Source organism: Schistocerca nitens, chromosome 3 (genome assembly GCF_023898315.1).
Source record: "Schistocerca nitens isolate TAMUIC-IGC-003100 chromosome 3, iqSchNite1.1, whole genome shotgun sequence".
In the NCBI taxonomy this organism is placed as follows: Eukaryota; Metazoa; Arthropoda; class Insecta; order Orthoptera; family Acrididae; genus Schistocerca; species Schistocerca nitens.
In genome coordinates, this window is record NC_064616.1 from 171,538,084 (window position 1) to 171,565,655 (window position 27,572).

A 27,572-nucleotide genomic window follows, 5' to 3' on the forward strand; every position below is an offset into this window, starting at 1 on the left:
AGAGGATGGTGGCTCTTCAGTTGTGCTGGGTTCTCAAGTTATCGGGCCTTTTATCCACTTGTTCTGATTTCTGGGAGGTGTGGTCCTCAGCTGACCACCTGGTCAGATTAGAAACGGGAATACTACTGACTTTTACCAAACATCACCATTGATGTTTTCTTCAACTTATGTAAAGCCTGTAATACTACCTGGTGTAGTTGTATCTGAGTACTCTCCTTCGCTGAGGACGTGTTGGTTCTTTACTGACATTTGTCTACAACTTCTTGTCTCACTGATCAGTCACGGTTAGAGTCGGAACATACCTCAGCTTCCCCCTGTTGCAAGAGAATGGTGTACCCCAGAGCTCTGTCTTCAGTGTTACCTTTTTCCTACTATTTATTAAAGGACTGGTGGACTCTGTGGGACTGTCAGTTACTACTGCCCTCTAAGTAAATGACTTTTATATTTGGAACAGCTCTCAGTCGATGGCCCTTATTGAGTGTCAACTCCAAGGAGCCATGTGAAGGCCCACAACTATGGCTTTTATTTCTGCAGGAAATACACTTTTACCAGGAAATGCATCCATTTGGACATGGAACTTTTCCTTGGAACCCAAAATCTGAAAATATTTGTTCAGTCCTGCATTATGGACATCCAGTTTGATAACAAACTGATGTGGATGCTTCACATCTGACAGCTAAAATTAAGTCTCATGCGAAACTGAATACACAGATTTCTGGGGCACATCTTTTCAGATGCAGCTCACGCCACTATATTATGCTTTTATAGGTCTCTGTTTTGTGCGTGATTGAACTATGGATGCCAGATATGTGGTTCAACAGCACCATCAGCATTTTGATTGTGTGACCCTGTCAACCAATGTGGGGTAGAGCTCACCACTGGGTCTTTCCAAATGAGCCCAATAGGCAAACTTCTGGCAGACTCTGAGACCCTACCCTTGTGGCTTTGGTGTTACTAGCTACTACTCAACTATGTCTCTTTTTTTCTACCTTCCCAGGTGCTCCAAGCCCCTGATCCTTGATCTAGGACAGGCCTACAAATTTAAATTCTGTGCTGGAATTCCTCTGTACAGATCTTTCTCTCCAACCACTTGACTGCATGACAGCATCCCCCCCCCCCCCCCCCACACGCACACACACAAGAAAACATGGAAGAACAGGATCCATTCTCAAGTATACTAATGCCCAGAGACCTTCAGTCTTCATAACAGAACTGGTTACAATTGCCAACACTCTCCATTTTGTAAGGAGAAATACCACAAACAGACAAACAGCAGTTTGTGATGTGCAATGACTTGATGAGCAGCACACAGGTTATTAGTCAGTGTTGACCTCACCACATTATAGTGTCCACAGTCCATGATCTTCTACTTGTCCACTGCCATAATGGCCACTCAGTTGTTTTCCTCTAGACCCCGAGTCATAGGGGATCACCGAAAATGAAATGGTTGATGGCCTTGTCAGGGAAGTAACCTCATGACTGATTCTGGCAATGGGGACGCTGAGTCCAAACATATGGATGCATCCATAACAGGTGTGCTATCACAGTTGGAACAAAGAATGGTGGGATACCCCTCTCTACATCAAACTCTGTGTCATCTAAGAGACAACTGCAGCTCGGTGTTCCTCCTCCGATTCATCTTGATGGGAATCCATGATTTTATTGTGGCTCTGTGTTTGACACTCTCATCTGAATTAGAGTTTCATCCTGCATAATGATACTATCTCTTCTCCCTCCACATTGCCCACTCTCTCACCCCAGTGTACCTACGGTATGCTGCTGACAGTGGACTACATGCCAGTGGAGTGCTCTCTTAGAGCACTTCAACAACTGCAAGGTCACGGATTTGTTGTCCTTGATATTGGCCAATGATGAAAGAAGGAGGTTTTGCACTTTCTCCATGAGAGTGGGTGTTATTCCTGACTTTAATACTTTGAATTTATCAGATCAGGTGTGGGACTACTGCGGGAGGTTTACCTACCACAGTATGTTGTGCTCTGATGTATCCTCTGCATCTGTTCTGCCTGCCGACATAGTCTTTTTCCTTTATCATGTTTAATTTGTTGGAGAGAACTGATATCCACCAAATATAGACTGAAACATTTGTAGATTCACTGCAGGTGGTACAGACATACAGTCCTGTGAAGCACATTAGAACACATTTTCCGAAAACTGCCTTAAACAGCTAGTTAGACAACCCACACACGAGGGAAAATGTTTCAGACCTTTTAGCTACAAACACTTCTGACCTATTGACAGAGTCAGTATAGAGACAGGGATTAGTGATATGATGTCATCATAGTGATGATGGCTACTAAAGTTAATAAACCCGTTGAGAAGGCTGAGAGAGGACTTAGGTTAGAAAAAGCAAATAAGTAGCTTAAATTTTCTTTACTTTACGTCTGTGGTCACAAGTTTTTTTGTCTGTTTTGATCTATAATGACCATCTTCAGATCTGTTCTATGGTCATTATAGATCAAAACCGGTAATCTGATAACAAAAAATATGTGACCCTAGACGTAAAGTAAAGGAAATTTATTCTATATTTGGGACACTGTTTTATTCACTACCACGTCACAGCTTGTGAAATAAGTAGTTGTTAGCATCCCACTTGGACAATGGACACCATTCGGCTACAATGTGATGGATGCAGAGGAATTATGGGAAAAGTTTAAATTGATTGTATATCACCAGTAAAATTTTTTTGGGCTGTTGACCACATTGTCAATATATAAAATTGTCTGACGTTTCAGCCACTATTGCAAGTGGCCTACCACCTCAGGGCTTTCTGGTGAGCTGACTGTAAATTTACTGCTTGTAAATTGCACTGTGGAGACATGCGAGTCTTGTATGTGGATTAAGGATAGAAGGGACACTTTGTGGTTTAATAAGCAGATTCAGAAAATTCTGAGGAAACAGAGTTTGTTGCACACTCTGTTCAAAAAAGAATGTGCAAATGTTGGCAGCCAAAAGTTACTAGAAATTTAAGATCAATCCACAAAGCTTACAACAACTTCCACTGTCATATCTCGACAAAAGATCTTGCCGAGGACCCAAGAAAATTGTGGTCATACATACAGTCACTAAGCAGGTCAAAGGCTTCTATCCAGTCACTCGTCAATCAGTCTGGGGTGGGAAAAGAATATAGCAAAAGAAAAGCTCAAGTTTTAAATTTAATGTTTAAGAAATTATTCACACAGGAGGATTGTACAAACATACGCCATTTGACTGTTACAACAATCCCGCATAGAGTACATAGAAGTAGTTATCCACGGTGTAGAGAAGCAACTTAGAGTTGAAAAGGAATAAGTCTCCAGGTACAGATGAAATCCCAGTTCTGTTTTACAGGGTGTACTTTGTGGCATTGGCCCCTTACTTAGCTTGCGTTTATTGTATATCTCTCGCCCAGTGCAAAATCCCGAGTGACTGCAAAAAAGCGCAGGTGACTCCTGTATACAAGGAAGGTAAAAGAAAGGACCCAAATAATTACAGAACAATATCCTTAACACCAGTTTGCTGCAGAATTCTTGAATACTTTCAGAGTTTGAAAATAATAAAGTTTCTGGAGCCAGACAAGCTTTTGTCCACCAATCAGCACAGATTTAGAAAGCATCACTCGTGCAAAGCTCAGCTTGCGCTTTACTCACATGATTTCCTACAGACCAAGAATTGGGGGCAACAGGCAGAGTCCATATTCCTAGATTTCTGGAAAGCATTGGACAAGGTGCCCCATTGCAGACTGTTGATGAAGGTCCAAGCATATGGTTTAGGTTCCCAGGTATGCGAGTCACTCAAAGACTTATTAAGTAATGGGACCCAGTATGTTGTTCTCAAAGGCGAGTGTTCATCAGAGACAAGGGTATTGTGCAGATTGCCCCAGGGTAGTTGTGGCTGTTTGGTGGTGATGCTGTGGTGTACAGGAAGATGTTGATGTTGTGTGATTAGGAGTATACAAGACGACATAGACAGAATTTCTAGTTGATGTGATGAATGCACTGAACGTAGAAAAATGTAAGTTATTGCAGATGAGTTGGAGAAACAGTCCTGTAACGTTTGAATATAGCATTAGTAGGATGCTGCTTGACACAGTCACTTCAATTAAATATCTAGGCATGACACTGCAGAGCGATATGAAAAGGAATGTGCATGTCAGATTGGTAGGCGAACGCTGGGCTTACCGTATTTACTCGAATCTAAGCCGCACATGAAAAATGAGACTCGAAATCGAGGAAAAAAAAAATTCCCGAATCTAAGCCGCACCTGAAATTTGAGACTCGAAATTCAAGGGGAGAGAAAAGATTTAGGCCGCACCTCCAAATCGAAACAAAGTTGGTCCATTGTAATATGACACACAATTTTGGTCGAATGAATGACGATACAGCTACAGTAGTTTGGTTCGAGTCGTAAGCTTAGCAGTTAAGTTTTATTAGGTAGCCGTTGCTATGCGTCAGGCGCTCCGTCCGTATTTATACGGGTACCCTTCCTTTTTCACGTGCTTCGTCTGGTTTGAATTGATTGCTTATTTTTCTTTGATCTGATAAGTGCTGTTCTCTTTGTTATAGGTGTTTACGCCACTCAAAGCTGAAAATGCATTACTTTACTGTGTCATGCATTGTTTGTCACATTCTGATAATGAGTGTTTACGGCCTGTCGCCGCTCGCGGCATGGCTTGCTTTTGTGCGCGCTACCGCCGCTTACAATTAAAAAAAAGAGAGAAAAATCGTCTCGTTAGCGAAACAGTGGCAAGAGACTGCTATTTGTTGTTACTTACACTGCTGCTTTCTTTGATAATGATCAACAAGAACCAAATAATAGACTGCGTATGATAGAAGATGTTGTGAATGAGAGTTTAGCGAAAATTTTTCTCTGTTTGAAAATCTTTGCAGACGCCTCTTTAGTAAATTACATTCTGCACAGAAATTAGAGTCATCTTAGATTTAAAAAACTAGTCAATTGCCGTGCTTCGTTTCTGACTGTATCACTATTAGGCATAAGAATAAGACGAATACAAACATGACATGTTACGTATATTCTTCCACGTTGGCTGTTGTCTCACTCTAGTTTCGTAGTTTATTAGGCAGACAGGATTTAAATGAGATAGCAGCAAACACGAAAGAATACATGACAAAATGTTTATATTCGTATTATTCTTATGGTGAAGAGAATACTGCATGTGATTCACAATTCATAAAAGTTCCTATTAGCAACCATCTCTTCTCACAGGTGGGAAAAAATTCAGAACGCAGAGTTGGCCATATTGACAAACATCCCAAACAGTCTTTCCAGTCGAATACGGAATTTGTATTTACTTCGTTGGATAATGTATGAAAATGCAGTGGTCGAAACTCGGGGCGGAGAAAAAAGCTCGTCTTCCACCTTTTTTTTTAAATTTATTTACTGACGCAGAGGTTTTGGCGCCAGTATTTATCTTTGTGCATGCACGCGTAGAGCTACATATATTCGATGACAGAAGTTAGTTGTGGCGGCATCTACCAACACTTTTCAGAACTTCCGCTTACTTTGCACTCGATTCTAAGCCGCAGGCGGCTTTATGGATTACATAAACCGGAAAAAAAGTGCGGCTTAGATTCGAGTAAATACTGTAATTTCATTGGGAGAATTTTGGGAAAGTGTAGCTCATCCATAAAGGAGATGCCGTATAGAATGCTTGTGTGACACATTCTTGAATAGCATTTGAGTGTCTGGTATCACCAACAGGTCAGATTAAAGGAAGACTTCGAAGCAGTTCAGAAGCACTCTGCTAGATTTGTTACTGGTAGGTGCAAGCAGCGCACAAGTGCTATGGAAGTGCTTTGTTAATTGAAATGCGAATGCTTGGAGGGGAAAGATGCTATTTTCATGAGGCGTCATTGCAGAAATTTTGAGAATCAGCATTTGAGGCCACTTGCAGAACCATTCTACTGCCACTAATGTAAATTTCAAAATTTTGTATAAGAACCATGAAGGTAAGATGTGAGAAATTAGGGCTCTTATGCAGACTTTTAGACACTCCTGTTTCTCTCATTCTATTTGTCAGTGAAACAGGAAAGGAAATGGTTTAGTGGTATGTGGTACCTTCCGCCATGGCTTGCAGAGTATATATGTATGCAGATGTAGATATCATCACCTGTGTATTTCTGATTGTTACTATGATTTTAGTTCCTTTCCTTTTTCTTATATTGAGTTCCCTTCCCTAGTAGAGATGGGGTACTGTTTATTACATCAGTGTTTCGTCCCTGCATTGAGTTGGCTGGGGTAAGGTATGGGTATGGGCAGTCTACTGCTGCAGATGAAACTTGAATGGGGGAGGGGGACCCCCAACCCTCTGCTCCACAGCTCACACTCACAGGACAACTCAACATTCACTTTATGTGTTGTGCAAATACTGTAACCACAGACATCATTATTGCTCCATACATCATGATCCTATTAGTACTACATACTGTGACAGTATCACCAGATGGGTTTCACCACTGTTCTGTTAGGGCTTGTTTTGTAGCCAGTGGACTAATGACTTCATTGTTTGGTCCCTTAAACTCCATAATGCCAACCATCTGCAAAAATTTAAGTTTCTAAAAAAGATTTTTAACATCTTGAGTAAATCTAACATTTGTGTCTACTACCGGAGCAAGCCAAATACTGAATCCCAATCGAGCTATGAGATCACTTGAGTTACGAGATGTTATCAAAGTGTTGCTTCTTTGAACTTCATGTTTAAATATACTACACTGTTTACAGAGACCGAGAACATACACTGTTGTTAATTAAGTAGTAATTGAATCTTTTGTGGTAATTAAATGTGTACTTAATGTACTTTTGATTTATCTTCTGTTCCTCTACTGACATATATATTTACTGTTTTTAAAGCTGCAGGGAGAATGTAGGTTAGTGAATATTATATATCTGTTTTTGCAGATTCACAGAAAATATTTGAGATTCTAGTTGCCTCATAAACTGACTATAATTAAATAATATAAATGTGTGAGAACCATGTAAGCCATATTCAATATGCATGTATGTAAATGCAAGACAAATATTTTAAATTTTACATATAAATGCAAAATAATTTTAGAAAACTTGTAGTTACCCTGTTATACTTATTTACAAAACAGTGATTTGGGAGTTCACTTTTTCCAATACATTATGATATTCTTTTTACCAAGGCATGTTATATGGGTGTAAATGAGAAGGAATGTGCAAAGTAAAACAAACCAGACTCCATTGTGGTCACTTTGGCTAAGTAAGATCTGTGAATAAATATCACAAACAAAATCTAATAAATTCGTGCGAAATAATGACTCACATAACATGAGAATCAGAGATATTAATGCATTATGAGATCAATTAACAGGGATGACTTCTTTTTTGTGTTAGATTGTAACTACTTTGTTTTCAAAATACATAAAGTAATTGCAATAACAACTTTATAGTATTAAAAATACTTTCTTTCCGTGTCCCATTTGTAACATCAAGGTTTGAATTCATTTTGGTCTGTACAACACAACTGTCAGTATGAAAATTAATATGTTATAATATTTATGAGAAGTAAGTATGACTCTTTATGAAAATGCACTTGCATGTAATTGTTGCAGCTGAACATTTTGCAAGATATTTTTGCTTGTTCACTATATAGAATACACTTATTTTTGTAAACTACCCAATATTTGTAAAATCATTTCCAGACCAACACATCTGAATATATACAAAACATCTGCACAATAATATTTACTAGTTCACTACAAAAGTGTACCTAGTGCTGTATATTTTGTTCAGTTTCCATAGTTACCATGAAATGATAGGCCATATGACTTTGATCATTTATTATGGGCAATCACTTAAATACATACGAAATATTCACATTACTGGTTACGTTAAACAACTGTCCTGTTCAGATGTGGCAGACTTCACCACAAACCTTTGTACCAAAGGTTTGCCACATTTGAAGATGGCAGCTGTTTGCTAGAACTGGGAATGTGAATATTTTATATATATTTCTCATTGATGTAATAAATTGTTATACAAACATATTCATTCAGTGCAACTAATACTATGGAAAAGAATTTTGTTTAATGAATTTTCATTACAGATAAATGAAAAAAAACAATACCAATGGCACAAGATTTGGTATGTAGGACATTGGCAACTTAGAGGCATGATAATTAATGTAGAGAGATCCACATCAGTTGTTTTAATTATTTATTGAAACCACAACTATTTTCTGGATATTAAAATCACATCTTGAGGTGTATTTTTAACACATTAGCCGCGCGGGATTAGCCGAACGGTCTAAGGCGCTGCAGTCATGGACTGTGCGGCTGGCCACGGCGGAGGTTCGAGTCCTCCCTCGGGCATGGGTGTGTGTGTTTGTCCTTAGGATAATTTAGGTTAAGTAGTGTGCAAGCTTAGGGACTGATGACCTTAGCAGTTAAGTCCCATAAGATTTCACACACATTTGAAAATTTTTTTAAACACATTATATGTGATTGGGCCAGTCAGTGCAAGAGCTCTAATCACTGCATGTTGGCGGAAATTGTGTGCCGCAGGCATTCCTACCATGTGGCTGCCTGGTGGTGGGCAGTTTCTGTCAACATGCAGTGCTTGGAGTTGGTCCTACCGCATGTTGTGTGTTACCAAATACAATAATTTCATACAGCTGAAGGTGGAAGTTTAAAATCACAAAACTGGTTGTGATTTGAATAAATAATTAATACAACTGAAGCAGGTCTTTCTAAATTAATTATCAGTTGCGGATGTCCTATGTACCAAATCTTGTGTCATTGGTATTGTTTTCATTCTCCATTTAGCTGTAATGAAATTCAATAAACAAAATTCTTTCTCACAGTATTAGATGTGCTGAATGAATATTAACTGAATTTTAAGTTCACCAGCAACTATATGTCCTCCACCATGCGTTCCTACCGTGCAGCTACCTGGTGGCAGACAGTTTGCACCAGCCTCCAGTTGCTGGAACTCTTGCACTGACTGTCCCAACTGCATGTAATATGTTACCAAATGCATTAATTTCATACACCTGGAGATGGGATTTTAAAATCCTGAAACCAGTCATTGTTTGAATAAGTAATTAATACAACCAAAGAGGATCCCTCTAAATTAATTATAATACCAGCTACACTAAAATTGTTTTAAATAATACTGACTTCAATGTAAACTTAATCAGGAAAACTTAATACTTATGAGACAACTCTTCTGTTTGTGTGGGATTATAAATAAATTCTTCTTGTGGCAATGAAAAATTATTTCAAGACAGCATATTTATTGTCACCCAGAATAAAAATTTCTCACTACAATCGGGAATTTTCCCTTGTACAGCCTTATATAATATGCAGCTATTGCACTACTAACTTGCTGCATCTGCTGTAGTGTTTGGTAACTTCTCTTATTTTGTGTTATATGCAAACAGACTTTGAAATTGCTTGTTAATATATTCTAAATGTTTTTTCTGAAACTGTCAGTTATACTATATTGAGGAACAGTTTTGCACAATGACAGTTCTTTCTGCACTTTTATGCTTTGCCTACATTATTATTTTCAATTTCTAAAGAGCATGCCTGCTATCACTGTTAACAAATACACATTACACACTTTGAAAAATATGTGTATTTTAGATGTTTCCCAAAAGAAAAAGCAGGGGAAGAGATTTATTCACACCTGTTACTTATCTTCTTCACTGTGTGCATGAGTCATTACGAAAAAAACTTCTGTCATATTCCTAGTTCTTTGCTATGAAAAAGAGCTTGATCAGCATTCTTTGGGTTCATTTTGTTTCTTAAGGGAAATTTTCTGTGCTTGAAAAACTGAAAACTTATTTGTTGTGTTATCAAGGGAAATATTTACACCATAAGCTTAAAATGGCTTGATATTTCCTCTCCACAATTTAGAGATGCATTCTATGCATAACAGGCATCGTAATTTATAATGCTTCGAAATCAAAGTCACCATCAGCAGATTTACATTCACCTACGTGTTGATTATTTGCTCTCAAAGACATGTTTTGATAGGCATGTGAAGGCTAAGAAAAAATAATTATCAGCTTTATTCAGGAAGTTTTGATTGAGAAACTGTCAGTGTACACTTTATAATGATTAACTGTTTGATATGTTATCATTGAAGAAAATTTGTGACATAATCATGTAATTTTATAGCATGATTTCTTGAATTTTCAGGAGATTTGGGGAAAGCAGTTGGCGAGCTTGTGACAGTGATGACTGATGATGAACCACATTTGAGTCCACAGGATGATGACAATGATAATCAAGCTGACCATGGTTCAGCTAGACAGAATAAAAAATGACATCAATTTAAGACTCTGTAATAAACGTTCATATCAGACAGCTAACTTTTATAGCTGTCCATGTCAGGAGTGATTTCCTTTTAATTTTATAAGTTAACCAAGGGCTGATAATCAATCCAATCATTCAGTTTTAATACAGTGAGAACTAAATGTCCACTCACAAAGAAATTTGGGATGAATTCTTTTTCACTATTGCTCCAAAATTCCATATTAAACTGAAATCAGCTTTGCACAAAATACATCACACGCGAAAAAATTATTTAGTGTAGCGTTACATACCTGAATTAATGTTGAACTTTGAAACCAAAACACATCCTACGTAACATATCTTCATGAAGGAAACATATGGTTCCTTTATTAATACTATCAGATAGAGTAAGTTTAATCTTGTTAATGTGTAACCACAGATGTATCTTTGTAAATAAATGACCAAAGTACTGCAGTCACTTATATATTCAGTACATAAATGTGCACATTCAAAAATCATATATCTTCATAGTAACATCATAATAAGGGAGACTTACAAACTGCTTTGGTAATAATTTAAAAGTGATCTAAAATTGCACAAACTGGTATTGTCTAACTTCTTTCGCTGTTAGGTCCTCCATAGTGATATGCTGTATGGTTCTATGTATGTTTGTTGCCATTAGAGTAATACATGTGTTAGCTTTTGAGAGATAATTGTTTGATTGGAAAGGACTTTATATTGTCATTGCAACTTGCAGTAAATTTAAGTACAGCAGAGGAAAAGCTTATGAATAATATGTATTGAAAGAAAAATTGAACAGATGCAAACTCTGTATGTTTGGAGAAAATAAATGTGGCACAAGCTACTGTAGCGTTATTGTTAATTGCAGAATGTAAGACAAAAAGATTTGTGAATTATCTGCAGTGGTGGTTATATAGCACATATCTTCGATGTTGACATTTTCATTGCCAAATTTAACTATTATTTTGATGATTTTATTTTATTATATGCAAGTCTTTCTCGAATGAGTAGTGAAAATAATTCCCTCTAATTTGCGGTATTTCGTAGAAGTTTAAAGCTGTTGTTATGGAAATTAACTATTCGTGTTTAGAATCAATTAGATACAAAACCCAATAATGATATTGTAAAATGTTTCTAGTTAAATATACAAATGGAATTTGTTTCTTTCCCAGATTATAATGAGTAAAACTACAGCTTTTGGTATTTATTCCTGAAAAATATACCTATTCGCAACATATCACCTCTATGACTATTTTAATGAAACTGAATAAAGTATTACATATGTGAATGGTACTAATAAATATAAGTAACTAATGCAATGTCACATCATTTCTAAAAAAAGAAATGGAATAATGGTACTACTTTTTTTGTATACTTGTCCCTATTGTAGTGTTAATGTTATTTTGACTATGCATGTCACATCCACATTTTCTCAATTTTTACATTTGTGCATTTAATCCCACTATCATATTTTTCTGAAGAAGTATTATTCACTTACACAGTTATTGCCCTCTGGAAAAATGGTAAATAAAGTTATGTACTGGCATTAATTCAGAGTTTTTGTTGAAATGAAGCAATCAGTCACAGTAGTTTTGAGGAATATAAGCTCTGGAAAAGATACAGGATACTGGTCACTCCCATAAGTTAGCAGTGGATATGTTTATTTGAACTGTCACAGTGATTAATTAGAAATACTAGATTTTTTCACCTGCAATTGTCTCTATGGAATATGTGGATCTAACATGCCGAATGTGATTGCTGTAGTAGTTTGTAATGAAAACAATTGACTGAATACTGTATGATGGTGTGCCATACATAGAAATAAATACATTAAAGGATCAAAAGCGAATAAATGTGGATGGAGTAAAGGTAATATATCTGTTAAGAGGAAATTACATTTTCACTGTACATGTACCGGTATTCCAAAATGTAAAGTTTTTGTGGTCAATGTTTCCTTTCATAGGAGTATAGAGGTCTTCATTCCACTTTCTATTTGTATACTATTTTCATGTTGATTCTGAGTTCAGATCTTGTCAGTATTTGCTCTCTTCTGGAACTCAAAGTGAAAAAGAAGAGTGGCTATTTTAATATTGTATGCTGTGTTAATACATTTGTAACATGTATAAAGGGGATTTCATTTTCCAGGCTTACATATGTTCTTGACTGTAATCACGGTTGAAAATCATCTTTTTGTTGGTATTTTCATATTTGACGCTTTCATTTCTGGATATTACATACACAGTAATTATTCATTGAAAAAGTCACAAAATAATCCAAAAATAAATAATTATTCATACATTTATGTCAAATGGATCACACACAGCCATATTTCTGATATTTCATGCCATGTAACTACACTGGGTCTGGAAAGCTGTTGGCAAAAAATCCCTGATACACATATACTGCTGACATCATTTCAGTGTTGAAAAAATTGGAGCTGGATTGCAGTTTTTGTTTTAATTTGCCAACTGTAAACTGAAAATTATTTTGAACTGTAAAGACATTGTAATGAAGAATATGTTAAAAATTATCTATAGATGGCATACCATTTCCCCATGTCTCATACATTTCAATGATCATATCAAATTGATGGATACCATACCATGTAATTACTAGGATAGAATGTTAGTATTATTTTACTGTAATACACATTTAACAGTGAAACTTTTATAAAATACACATTGTTCCAGGCAATTTTACTGTTAATGTTTGCAAAATTTCCAAATGTATTAGTTGGAAGCTAATTGATATCTTTATTGAATATATGTCAACATGATTAATTATAAGGCCTGGCATTAGATTTGTGGGTACAGAAAATGCATACCAATTCAAAGCAGCTGTAGATATTTGTACTTCAAATATGTAACTTACGTATCATAATGGATTATGTTTTGCCAAAAGCTTCAATGTTTGTTTAGTCAGGCCTATAAGTACATGACTTTTGTCCATTAAATTGCTTTGAAATTGTGCATTAGGTATGACATTCCTAGGTAATTTAGAGAAGTGGTTTACATTTCATTCACATTGCTACAATGTATAGAAAAATGTTTTGTTTGTAATTTTTTTTTAAAAAAATGGGATCACTTTAGATTGTATTTGTAGATGATTTTTTTTTTTATGATTCTGCATTGAGAACGTGCAACTGATTTCAGAATGTGTTGAATTGTTTGAGAAATTTCCATACTACTTTCATATGTATTTTTTCCATATGTCCTTCAGTTGATATGATTTCATAATAAAGGTTTTTTTATTACCAAAAACTGTAGACATTGTTGAAGCAATATTTATTATTGTAATGACCAGTAAATGGATGTGGGGAAACCCATTCTGGCATCATCATGTTCTGAAAAATGTTTTTATAGTGTTTATTTTCCCAGTTCCTTCATGAGGAGTGAATTGAAACTAATTATTTCGTACTTTCGTTCTAGTTGTGAACAGGAAAAAGTTTATTTCAATATTACATTAAAAATGTAGTTTTCAAGTACGTACAATATTTTCAAATGGTCCTGTTAAAAACCAACAGTGAGTATCAGTATCACCAGAGTGAGAGAGCGCCTTTAACTTTTTATAATGGTTTTGCAAAGACAGATCATGAGAGTTAGGTACAATCAAAGTACTTTTTGGGCATACTGATAAAATTACACCACTGCTCTGCTTGGTGACATTCGGAAAAATAAAAATTACATCCACTTTTTCGACTGATATACATGTTGAAAGTATGAATAGCATCACAAATGAGTTATCTGATAGCTACAACAGCAGAGCACAGACAACAGCTTAAGGGTGTGGGCAAACACATGATCTGTATCTTTATTACGTGTTTGCTTACATTTCTAACAGCAGGGCAGATGTTTGTGGGATCCCGTTTCCTGACAGCAGGACATTGTTCCCGAAGTCCTCTTCATTGGCTATTTCCAGTGCTGCAGGTAAAAGTATATAGTTCAGTTTCAAATTAACAAAATCAGTGTCACAATTTGGTAGCTATAAACATTAAAAATTACCTGTGTACATCAGAAAATTTGCCACCTTGTCCACTATACCTTAACAAAAACTGTACCACTGTCCATTACAACTTGCCAAAAAACTGTTTCTCTACATAATTACTTCTTCTGGATATATAAGTTTGGGTGGCCCGCCTTAGCTACCTTACCATGTGTGATAAGACACACATACCTTACCATAAAGCCAATAGGTGCAACGTTTAAGTGGACAGACTAAGTGGAGGAATTCTAAAGGTCATGAATTGGAGTATTAATCTTCACCTGAGATACCTATATGAATTTTGTATAAATGGTAGTGTGCTGCCAGATGAACTGGAGGAAGTGGTGCTAATACCTACAAATGTGGATGGAAGCAAAAATTACAGACCAGTTAGTCTCACTTGTGTTCTACATAAAATTTTTGGAGGAATCATTGACAGATATGTAAGCATCTTCTTGCATTAAACGAGATGGTAATGTAGCAGTTGGCATGGATTTCGAGCTGCTTTTTTAATGTGAGATACAGGTAGCTGGTTTTCGGCAGGATATGCCAGAAGTGATACACAGGACAGGGAAATGTGCGTATATAGCTATCAATCATTCCAAAGCATTTGATAGGGTAAATTGCATGGTACTATAACAAAGACTGCAAGGTCTGGGTCTTGAAATTGTAGTATGTTGGGTCACAGCTGAGCATGAGGGTGGACGATCTCTCATCAAAGACAAAATGGAAAGATGAAATAGTGACGATAGAAGTATACCACAAGGCAGTAAATCGGGGCCATTGGTGCTACTTTATATCAGTGATACTTCAGAAGGGGTAAAATTAGAATTAAGACTGCTGATGACGTAGTAGTGTAATAGGAAGTGATAAAGAAGAAGGTAGTGAGATACTGCAAGAAGGATGTAGAAGTCACCAGATACGGAAAGCAGACAAATGTGATGGAAAATGCAGAGGAGAGTCCACTGGTCTCATAAAACTTTAGTATCATTGTGATGTATCGAAATTCACCACAGTAAACAAGTGTTTCCTCAATCAAGCTAACTGAAAAAAATGTAATTGATATTTTAAATACTAAACAATGATACAAATGCAGAAAATGGTACCGGTACCACATTTTATTATTAAATGTCACAACGAAATAAACTGGCATTCAAAATTAAATTGAACAAGTTGAGAAAGCAGCACATTACACAAAAATAATCACAAGGGTTAACGTTTTGAGAACTTCATTGGTAACGTCTACATTATAATATCCTCAGTGGTAAATCTATTTTCCCATGTTCTACTCCTCAGATACTTCTTAAGTCTTTTTAATGTATTATTGCTTCTGTCTGGAGTTGCTTCTGTCACAGGGATCATTGCAACTATTCTAATCAGTTTGTATATGTTTGGAAACATCTCTCTTTCATGTCTGCTGAGTGTTTCAATAACTAATGATTTAGTGTCTGGAAATTCCGTCATTTGTCTTTTCCATAATAAATATTCACCATGTGTGTGTTCAGTTCTGATGAAGGCACCATTTCCAAAATCATCATAAAATTTGATCAATGTTTCAAAATAATTTATATTTCCTGAGACAGACACAAGACAGGAAATTGAAGCCAGAATATTTTTGTGAGGTAAAAGCCTGCTCCCTATTTATCAGATAATGAAAGGATAAAAACACAATTCGGATCAGCAATGTCTATATTGAATCGATCGACTTTTCATTTATTTGTCCTCAGAATAATGATTGGCACCTCATGTTTCTCACACTTTATTCTTGCTTTAGTAAAAAATTGTCTTCTGCACATTTTCTGATATCTAGCAATTGCCCTTTAAGCATTTGGTTGTGTCAGCTAAACCCAAATCTTTTTGTAGATATCTACTTAACAGTGAAATTGCTAAAGATGAATTCGCTTACAAAAAGGGAAACCATGAATTTCACTGTGTGGATAGAATTTACGAATCATATGTTGTCAGCTAATGTGTCACTGTGAATCCAATGGCTAATTTCAGCCAAACATTCACATACATGTCCCAGAAGTTTGATGAAAATAATTAGAGTCTTGCCTCTCCATTCATCTCATCACGCATAGTTTCTTTAAACAGATTTTTGTTTTTTCCCAGGGCAAAATTCATCAGTCTTCTTTAATAAAATGTCTTGTCTGTTTGCAGTGTGTATTGTAGATTGTATTTTATTGCTACTGTTGTCCATAAAGCAACTTATGCACAAGACATGTCAGTTCATAAAGTGATTTCTATGCATGCTTTTTTTAAGATTACAATAATATGCTATCTGTGTTAAGTATTCATAAATTTAAATCATCTTAAATGGAGTAAAGGCAGTGATGCTGTAAATATGACTTTAAAGATTTTCTGAATGTTTTGATCTCGGCAATGGCTTTTATGTTTTTGGGAAGTTTGTTATGAAGTTTAACTCCGATTTGGAAATTACCATTTTGATGCAGGGATGTGCTGATCTGGGTCATGTAAAAATTTTTACTGTGTCTGATAAAATGATCATGAATATCACAGTTTTTGTAATCTGGAGTCTCTACCTGTTACATTTATTTTAAAGAATATAAGGGTTTCCATAATGTAGATACATAGCAAAGGAGAGATACCAGAGATATTAAACAGAGGTTTACACAAGTCTAGGTTTGCATCCAAACATGATTCTAATTGCCTTTTTTTTTTGCAGTTTTTGATAGCTGTTTTAGAGTTTCCCCAGAAAGTGACCCCATATCTAAGGCAATTATGGAAGTAGACACACTATCCATTCCTTTTTTCTTGCTCTCTTCACTACAGCAAGGTTTTACTGAACAAAGAAAGTGGTATGTCTTGCTCAGTTTTGCATTAAAGTATTCAATATGTTTATTCCATTTATATTGTTTCCATCCATAATCCTAAGTATTTGGTTTCCATACTGTTATCAATTGGTTCCTGGTTGATGGAGACAAATGGGATGTACATATTCTTGTTCGGAGCATTTGGAATTTTAGTGCAATAGTTTTTTTTTTTCTTTTGCTATCAAACGATAGAAACTTCAAACAGGAATATCAACAATGTAGGGGAAGACTGTAAAGAAGACACATTAAGTTGCAGATAGGCACAATTAGAAGACACTTACATAAAGCTTTTGGCAACAGCCATCATCAGTAAAAGAGAGACATACATCATTCTAACACACAAGTAAGCAAACCTCATGCACACATGGCCACCAACTACAGCGTCTCGGGCTGAATTTCATGACTGGCATTTGCTTTCGGCCCAAGACACTTGAGTTCACAGTCGTGTGCATTAGATGTGCTTGCCTGTGTGTATGAATGATGTGTGTCTCTCTTTTACTGATCAAGGCTGTGGCCGAAAGTTTTATGTAAGTGTCTTCTAATTGTGCCTATCTGCAACTTAACATGTCTTCTTTATGGTAAGTAGCAATCTATCTTTTCCTACATTTCTCATTTTTTTTACTATTTATTACAAGCTAATTATTCTGTCCACAGTTGCTATGTTGTTTAGTGGCAGTGTTTACTGATTGCTGTACTTCTTCCTTGCTGGCACCCGCCCCCTCCCGTTTCATAGAATGGTATCATCAGCAAATGTGATTGTTTTAAGAGCATCCACATTTAAGCTTAGATCATTTATGTACAGAAGGGGCCCCATTACCGATCCTTGGGGTACAGAATATTTAATTAATTTGTAGTAGGACAAGTGTTCAATGTTGTACCTGCCAGAGGTGGGTGCCAAGGAATAGGGTAGGTGCTTAAATAGTCAGCAGAAATGATTAGAAGCACACTTAATCTGAATGGCACTGTCTCTACTTAACTTCAAACAGAGAGTTCAAGAGACATGTGTCAGAGCCTACAGGGTGTGGTAGATAAGTAATGAGACTCAGTCTAGAAAAACAAATTTATTGATCCAATTTGTACAAAACGTTAATATTCTTCAAAGTACTCGCCTTGGGCGTCGACACAACGTTGCCAGCGCGTTTTCCACGCTTCATAGGCCCCACTGTAGTCCGTTTGAGTTATCCCAGTTAGTGCCTTCATGACAGCACGTTGGATGTTCGGAATATCGTCGAAACGATGACCCTTCAGGCATCTTTTGACCTTCGGAAATAGGAAGAAATCAGGAGGACTCTAGTCAGGGCTGTATGGTGGCTGTGGCAAAACTTCAACTCCTATTCGGGTCAAGTAGGAGTTCACGAGGAACGCTGTGTGCGCTGGAGCGTTGTCGTGGTGGAGACGCCAGCGTTGAGCAAGGTCCTGTCGCTTCCGTTTGACGGCTCTGTGCAATTGCTGAAGGACTTCTTTGTAGAATTCGGCATTGACAGTCTTCCCCTGAGGGACAAACTCTTTGTGAATTAACCCCCACTTGTCGAAAAACACAATCAGCACTGTCTTGATGCGGAACTTTGACATTCTTGCTTTCTTCGGCCGTGGGGATGCCGGTCTGTGCCACTCCGAGCTCTGGGCTTTCGTCTCCGGGTCGTACTGGAATGTCCACGATTCGTCGCCTGTTACTACGTTGTCTAAAAAGTGTGGATTATTTTCCAAATCATTCAACATCTCACGGCAAACGTCCACTCGTTGTTGCTTTTGTTCGGTGGTGAGCACTCGGGGAACCAATTTTGCGCAAACTTTCCTCATCATCAAATCTTGCGTAACAATTTGGTGAACCGTAAATTTATTCACGGAGACCTCATCAGCGATCATTTTGAGACTTAAACGACGGTCGGAGTCCAGGAGTTCTTTCACTTTGGCCACCGTTTCATCCACACGACTCGTTGAAGGGCGTCCAGATCGTTCCATGTCTTCAACGGATTCCCTCCCGTTTTTAAATTCATTAAACCACCGGAACACTTGAGCTCTTGATAGGGAGTCTTCTTTGTAGGCCTCCGTAATCATAGCAAAAGTTTCCGAAGCAGTTTTGCCCAAGCGAAAGCAAAATTTGATTGCATACCGCTGTTCTATCGAGCGATTCATCTTCAGCGTTTTCACAAGTGTCACGGGCACACAAACAACGTAATACGCGAAGCTCGACCCTCACTGCACCAGAGCTCCGACGCGACTGCGAACCGGTTCTATTGTTAGCTCAGATCCCCCACCACATGACATACAGGTGGACACCGCCCTGCGAGCGACTGGGGCGCCGCGCGGTGGCCAGTCTCATTACTTATCTACCACACCCTGTAGTCACCATACATATACATAATCACAGATACCTACTATAAACAGTATTGAGGCTTTGGCTGAAACCACTAGTAACCTCATTGTAGTGTCTTCTTATGCCAGTTCTGTTGTGACACTACGTGTGCATGCAGAAGGAGGTGAGTATTCGAGCTGGGCGCAGATTGGTGGCGCTGTCAAGAGTGGGATGGTTTCTGCCCTGTGTGGTATTGATACGGATGACACCACATTCCCTCCCCCCCCCCCCCCCTTCTCCCCCAAAAAAACTCCTTGCTGTCATTGTCATTGTATATTGGTACTATCAGAAACAACATTGAGGAGGTGGTCTGAACATAGGTGCCACAGAGCTGGTAGGAGCTGAAACTGCAGTGGATGCCAAGCATCTGCCCACATCCTGACGTGCATCTTGTGAATGGCTGGAAACACTGGCCAAAAAACCAGCCATAAGGCACCCATGCCCAGGGACTGATCATCATCTTTCATCGATGAAGACGGGTCAGAGATGAAAGGGTTCACAGTGGCCACTGGAAGGCGGCAGGATGAAGGGAGGCCACCTTTTGTGGCTGGGGCTGCAGTGACGGTGACAGTGGTAGTGGCATGTTGCCAGCTGCTGGCTACCTGTCTTCATAGTACTCTACTGTCCATTAAAATTGCTACACCAAGACAAAATGCAGATGATAAACAGGTATTGGACAAATATACAGGTTGATTCAAAAAGAATACCACAACTTTAAAAATGTGTATTTAATGAAAGAAACATAATATAACCTTCTGTTATACATCATTACAAAGAGTATTTAAAAAGGTTTTTTTTTCACTCAGAAACAAGTTCAGAGATGTTCAATATGGCCCCCTCCAGACACACGAGCAATATCAACCCGATACTCCAACTCGTTCCACACTCTCTATAGCATATCAGGCATAACAGTTTGGATAGCTGCTGTTATTTCTCGTTTCAAATAATCAATGGTGGCTGGGAGAGGTGGCTGAAACACCATATCCTTAACATACCCCCATAAGAAAAAATTGCAGGGGGTAAGATCAGGGCTTCTTGGAGGCCAGTGATGAAGTGCTCTGTCACGGGCTGCCTGGCGGCCGATCCATCGCCTCGGGTAGTTGACGTTCAGGTTTCATAACTAACCTTTTTCGTAGGACTCTCCATACAGTTGATTGTGGAATTTGCAGCTCTCTGCTAGCCCTGCGAGTCGATTTTCCTGGGCTGCGAACAAATGCTTGCTGGATGCGTGCTACATTTTCATCACTCGTTCTCGGCCGTCCAGAACTTTTCCCTTTGCACAAACACCCATTCTCTGTAAACTGTTTATACCAACGTTTAATACACCACCTATCAGGAGGTTTAACACCATACTTCATTCGAAATGCACGCTGGCTGAACAACTGTCGTCGATTCACTTCTGCCATACTCAATAACACAAAAAGCTTTCTGTTGAGCGGTCGCCATCTTAGCATCAACTGATGCTGACGCCTAGTCAGCAGCGCCTCAAGCGAACAAATGTACAACTAAATGAAACTTTATAGCTCCCTTAATTCGCCAACAGATAGTGCTTAGCTCTGCCTTTTGTCATTGCAGAGTTTTAAATTCCTAAAGTTGTGGTATTCTTTTTGAATCACCCTGTATAATACTAGAACTGACATGTGATTACATTTTCACCCAATTTGGGTGCATAGATCCTGAGAAATCAGTACCCAGAACAACCACCTCTGGCCGTAATAATGGCCTTAAATGCTTGGGCATTGAGTCAAACAGAGCTTGGATAGCACGTCCAGGTACAGCTGCCCATGCAGCTTCAACACGATACCACAGTTCATCAAGAGAAGTGACTGGTGTATTGTGATGAACCAGTTGCTCGGCCACCATTGACCAGATGTTTTCAATTGGTGAGAGATCTGGAGAATGTGCTGGCCAGGCCAGCAGTCGAATATTTTCTGTTATCCAGAAAGGCCCATACAGGACCTGAAACATGCGTTCGTGCATTATCCTGCTGAAATGTAGGGTTTCAGAGGGATTGAATGAAGGGTAGAGCCATGGGTAGTAACACATCTGAAATGTGACGTCCACTGTTCAAAGTGCTGTCAATGCGAACAAGAGGTGACCAAGACGTGTAACCAATGGCACCCCATACCATCACGCCGGGTGATATGCCAGTATGGCGATGACGAATGCGTGCTTCCAATGTGCGTTCACTGCGATGTTGCCAAACACGGATGCGACCATCATGATACTGTAAACAGAACCTGGATTCATCTGAAGAAATGACGATTTGCCATTCGTGTACCCGGGTTCATCGTTCAGTACACCATCACAGGCGGTCCTGTCTGTGATGCAGCCATGGTCTCCGAGCTGATAGTCCATGCTGCTACAAACATCGTCGAACTGTTCGTGCAGATGGTGGTTGTCCTGCAAACGTCCCCATCTGTTGACTCAGGGATCGAGACGTGGCTGCACGATCTGTTACAACCATGTGGATAAGATGCCTTTCATCTCGACTGCTAGTGATACGAGGCCGTTGGGATCCAGCACGGCGTTCCGTATTACCCTCCTGAACCCCTGAACCCACTGATTCCATATTCTGCTAACAGTCATTAGATCTTGACCAACGCGAGCAGCAATGTCGCAATACGATAAACCGCAATTGCGATAGGCTACAATCCGACCTTTATCAAAGTTGGAAATGTGATGGTATGCATGTCTCCTTCTTACACGAGGTATCACAACAATGTTTCACCAGGCAACGCTGGTCAACTGCTGTTTGTGTATGAGAAATTGGTTGGAAATTTTCCTCATGTCAGCACGTTGTAGGTGTCGTCATGGCACCAACCTTGTGTGAATGCTCCGAAAATCTAATCATTGCATATCACACCATCTTCTTCCTGTCGGTTAAATTTCGTGTCTGTAGCACGTCATCTTCATGATGTAGCAATTGTAATGGCCAGTAGTGTAACATCATATTAAGGGAGACTTACAAACGGCTTTGGTAATAATTCAAAAGTGATCTAAAATTGCACAAACTGATAGTGTCAAACTTCTTTTGGTGGTAGGGTTGTACACCCTATTAAATAATCCGTTCTGCAACTTGTCCACTGGGAGGAGGAGGTAATAAGAACGCTCAAAAGTTGACTGGTGTAAAAGTAGGTCTTACAGAAAATCAAGATCGAGAAAAGGTGATAAACTATGTTCTGCCTGCCTATAGTTTTGGTTATATATTTATATAAAATGGACCTAACAATCAAGACTAGTTATAAACTATTCTCAGTCGTCCATAGTTTTAATTATATACCTATATAACAGGAGAAGAATGTTAACAGACACGATACAAGTACTGTACAGAAGTTTTCCTATGTATTTTCTTCATATTACCTAACAGAAAGTTACAATACATGCATGCTATATACTTCTGTTGTTATGTAAATTGGTAAGTATCAGTTCATTCACTAAAGTGCTGGAAACTCTAGTTCTGTATACACAAGAATGTAAGGAGATAAATTGCTGATATGCGCTAAGTCCTCTTCCCTTGAGTGATTTTTTACTGATGTTAGATTAGTGAAGTGTGATTTGTCGGACACTGTTTTCTTGGGTTTAGAATTTTGTGGGATTCTTTCCCAGTAAGCTGGCCACTGTGGCCGAGCAGTTCTAGGCGCTTCAGTCCGGAACCGCACTGTTGCTACGGTTGCAGGTTCAAATCCTGCCTCGGGCATGGATGTGTGTGATCTACTTAGGTTAGTTAGGTTTAAATAGTTCTAAGTCTAGGGGACTGATGACCTCAGATGTTAAGTCCCATAATGCTTAGAGCCATTTGAACCATTTTCCCAGTAAGAGTGAGATGTGAGTCACATGTATTTGGAACTGTAAAATATTTGGGAGTAACTATTTGATGCAGTCTAAAATGGAATGAGGCCATAAAACAGTTAGGAAAAAAGCCATACACATGGATCACACATTGACACTACTATTACTACTACTACTACAGATAAAATTACAAGAAGCCCCCTGCCAAAGGGGTATGGGGGGTATGATCTGTGTCCATGCACAACACAAGTAACAAAGTCCCAGCAGCAAATATCCATGATTTATTTATCAGCAATAGTGTAATAGAACATTAGTGGGTTTACACCTATTTATACATAGTATGTTACATTTACTTTCAGCAATCATCCTCTGTAATTCACTATTAGATGCAAACTGTAGGAAAATCTATTTAAATGAAAAAATCATTGATTTCAACCCAAAATTGAAAAAACAAAAAACAAAGAACAACAAAAACCCAGATTGCATTCCCTAATGACGTTAGGCTCCATAAAGTGAAGTTGTGTGAAGTACAGCATTTCCTCATTCAGGTAGGATCTTCGAATTCTACATAATAACCTATATCGCACTTACATAACTAAAGAAATAATTACTATAGCTGACATTCAGTTATATGTGGTTTTAGGTCTGTGTTCTCACAAACACACCTTGTATACACATGAATCACATACAAATCAAATTATGCATTCTTCCTACTTTTACTTTTTACATAAAACTGCTACCTTTCTTGATACTGCAGCTAGCCTCTCATTACATTTTTCATGAGGAATCACTTAAGAATGTAATTCTGGTCTGAACACTAGATTGCTTTGTGCTTATAAGTTGCTGACATTAACATGACATCATTTCTGGTTATTACTCCTAAAATTAGAACTCATATTGACACACTACTGATGAAATGACATTACTTGATTGACTGGTTTGTGATGTTTCTATTAGGTGTTGATACCTACACCTGTATGTTAGGGTGCTTACTGCTGCAACACTACAAACACATATGCCCACCACAAAATACCTGAGATTACCCACTCAGACTGATCTAATCTAGATTAATTTGTCACCACACAACCCAACCCAACCAAGCCCAACCCAAAACAACTCAACTCAACCCAACCCAATGTGACCTGACCCAAACCAACACAACTATGAACTGTTCAAGTAACACACTCTTTGCCCTACCTTCCTATTCATAATAAATCCTACTCACATTAGACTATTTTCTGTTGCCATTGATATTCCCTTATACTCATCTGACCAGAAATCCTTGTCTTCTTTCCATTTCACTTTACTGACCCCTACCATATCTAGATTACACCTTTGCATTTCCCTTTTCAGATTTTCTAGTTTTCAATCTTTTCTCATGGTGATCTCCTCCTTGGCAGTCCCCGCCCAGCGACTATTCCAGAATCTTTAGTCAATGGAGAGATCATCACAACAATTACAGGCCACATGTTCTGCAGATGCACATTATGGGTCTTTAATACAGTGATTTCCATTGCCTCTTGTATCCTCATGCCACTGATCATTGCTGATTCTTTCACTTTTAGGGCAGTTTCCCACAACTAGGGCAAGTGAGTACCCTGAACCTCTTTCTGCTTGCCTGCCCTCTTTCACAAGGCCGTGGGCAGAATGAGGGTGATTTCTTATGGCGGAAGTCTTCCACCAGCAATGTTGGTTGTTAATCCAAATTTAAGCTGTGGCGGGTTTTGAATCCAGGGTGAATGACATATTGATTACAAATACAAATACACTACCCCTAGACCACGGGTTACTCTTTTGTACAAGTGTCAAAAGTAGGGGTGAAATGTAGCTAAGAAGGCCTGTGACGACCTTCCTGTAATGTGAAACGTTCACGATGGCTCAGGGCAGAATTGTGGTGATATTTGGTGCCAATATGACATCACTCACCCACCTTCCACATCACATCAACTTCTGAACTCTAGCCTTCTACTCGCATACGTTAGGCCTAAAGTGACATCGCAGGGCCCCACCTATGTGCACCTTTGCAGTGGTTTCAGAAAGTGATACTTTAATTGTGATGCGCAATGCAGTTTAAGGAATTCTTGTGTACTACGTGAGAAAATGAAATTTTTTAACACACTGGCCCGACACATGCTATTGGGCACTTGCTATTCCATATTGACTTAAGTATGCGGTATGTGGAATGGGATTAAAATTGTCCACAGTGAACCAAGACACAGCCAGAGCCAGGGTCCGGTGGAGAGGGTGAACTGGGCATTGAAAAAGTGCTAGATCGAGCTAAATCTGACGCTAGACAGGACAAAAAAAGAACAAAAAAAACCCAGATTGCATTCCCTAATGACGTTAGGCTCCATAAAGTGAAGTTGCAGTTCATTCCACTTCAGAAAAATCTGTCCTTCGAATCAGGGAAGGAATATTCATACCAAAGGGCTACATTTGAGAAACGATCCAATTAAATTTCTTGTGAAATTAGTAGTGCTTTTTGTGGAAGATTGAATTTTCACATCTTTGTTAATTTGTACAAATTGTTCGATCACTGTATGAAGCTATGTTTGGATGATTTACTAGAGTTGGTTTGTTATCTGATGGAATTTGTCTTGCAAAACATGTTATGTACAATGAGAAGAGAATATTGAGACTTTATTTGATAATCACAGAGAGCAGAATGATAAAACGAGGATAAAGCAGACATAAGTTAAACACAGACTGTTATTAAAATGCTCTAGGTGAGAAGTTTCCAATTGTCTTATATTTTATTTACTTTATGATAAATGCTGAAAAATGTTATACCAATGTTTAAATGTCACATGTACGAATTTTTTAATGCTGACCCAACCCAAACCATCCCCATCCCCAACCCCAATCCCAACCCTAACCCCAATCCCTAACTCCCAATCCCCAACTCCCTCACACCCCTACACCCACACCCCACCCCACCAACCTGAATTGACCTGACCTGAGGTAGCACTGAACTGTTCGCAGTAACATACTCTTTGCCCCATCTTCCTACTCGTAATAAAGCCCTCTCCCACTATACCTTTTTCTGCTGCTGTTGATATTACCCTATACTCAACTGACTAGAAATCCTTGTCTTCTTTCCATTTCACTTCACTGACACCTACCATATCTAGACTGAGCTTTTGGATTTCCCTTTTCAGATTTTCTAGATTTCAATCTTTTGCTCGTGGTCACCTTCACCTTGCAAGTCCTCTACCAGAGATCCAAATGGGGGACTATTCAAGTATCTTTTGCCAATGGAGAGATCGTCATGACACTTTTTCAATTACAGGCCACGTGTCCTGTGGATACACATTATATGCCTTTAATACAGTGACTTCCACTGCCTCATGCATCCTCATGCTATTGATCATTGCTGATTCTTCCACTTTCAGGGACCGTTTCCCACACCTAGGGCAAGAGAGTGCCCTGAAGCTCTGTCCACTCCTTCACCTTCTTTGGCCGGCCATTGTGGCCGAGCGGTTCTAGGCGCTACAGTCTGGAACCGCGTAACTGCTACGGTCGCAGGTTCGAATCCTGCCTCGGGCATGGATGTGTGTGATGTCCTTAGGTTAGTTAGGTTTAAGTAGTTCTAAGTTATAGGGGACTGATGACCTCAGAAGTTAAGTCACATAGTGTTGAGAGCCATTTGAACCATTTTGAACCACCCTCTTTGACAAGGCCGTTGACAGAATGAGGGTGACTTCTTATGTCAGAAGTCTTCTGCCACCAGTGCTGATTATTAAGCAAAATGTAAACTGTGGCGGGTTTCAAAAGCAAGACTGATGACGTTTTGATTACAAGTAGCAGGACGACATGTAGGGCAGGGGTTGGCACCCCAGGCCTGGCCATAGGATCAGGGGAGGATTTGGCAGGTTTGTCTATGTTTATTTATATTTATTTTTATTTTATTTTATTTTATTGTATTTTATTTTTATTTATGGAATTAATTTTGTTTTATTAAAAAAAACCAGATCCTCCAACTGCAACGTCCCATTGAGCACGAGGGCCGGCCGGGGTGGCCAAGCGGTTCTAGGCGCTACAGTCTGGAACCGCGCGACCGCTTCGGTCGCAGGTTCGAATCCTGGCTCGGGCATCGATGTGTGTGATGTCCTTAGGTAAGTTAGGTTTAAGTAGTTCTAAGTTCTAGAGGACTGATGACCTCAGAAGTTAAGTCCCATAGTGCTCAGAGCCATTTGAACCAGTTTTAGCAGGAGGGTCTGCAAATAATGAACCTAAATAATTAGGGAAGTGGGTCCTGTACTTCGTGTTGCGGCTGAAGCCTGCATGTGTCGACATCAGTAGGGACCA

General features: G+C 38.7%; 1 protein-coding gene across 1 annotated transcript in view; it reads left to right on the forward strand.

Annotated features, from left to right (window-relative positions):
- Nucleotides 1–13,598, forward strand: part of LOC126248111 (dystrophin-like) — a gene marked incomplete at its 5' end in the record, with an annotated part of 304,077 nt that extends 290,479 nt beyond the window's left edge. The window contains one exon of the mRNA XM_049948789.1: nt 10,185–13,598. Coding sequence (XP_049804746.1) covers nt 10,185–10,312 — 128 coding nt within the window. The remainder of the gene's footprint in view (nt 1–10,184) is intronic.
- Between the last annotated feature and the right edge of the window lie 13,974 nt (nt 13,599–27,572).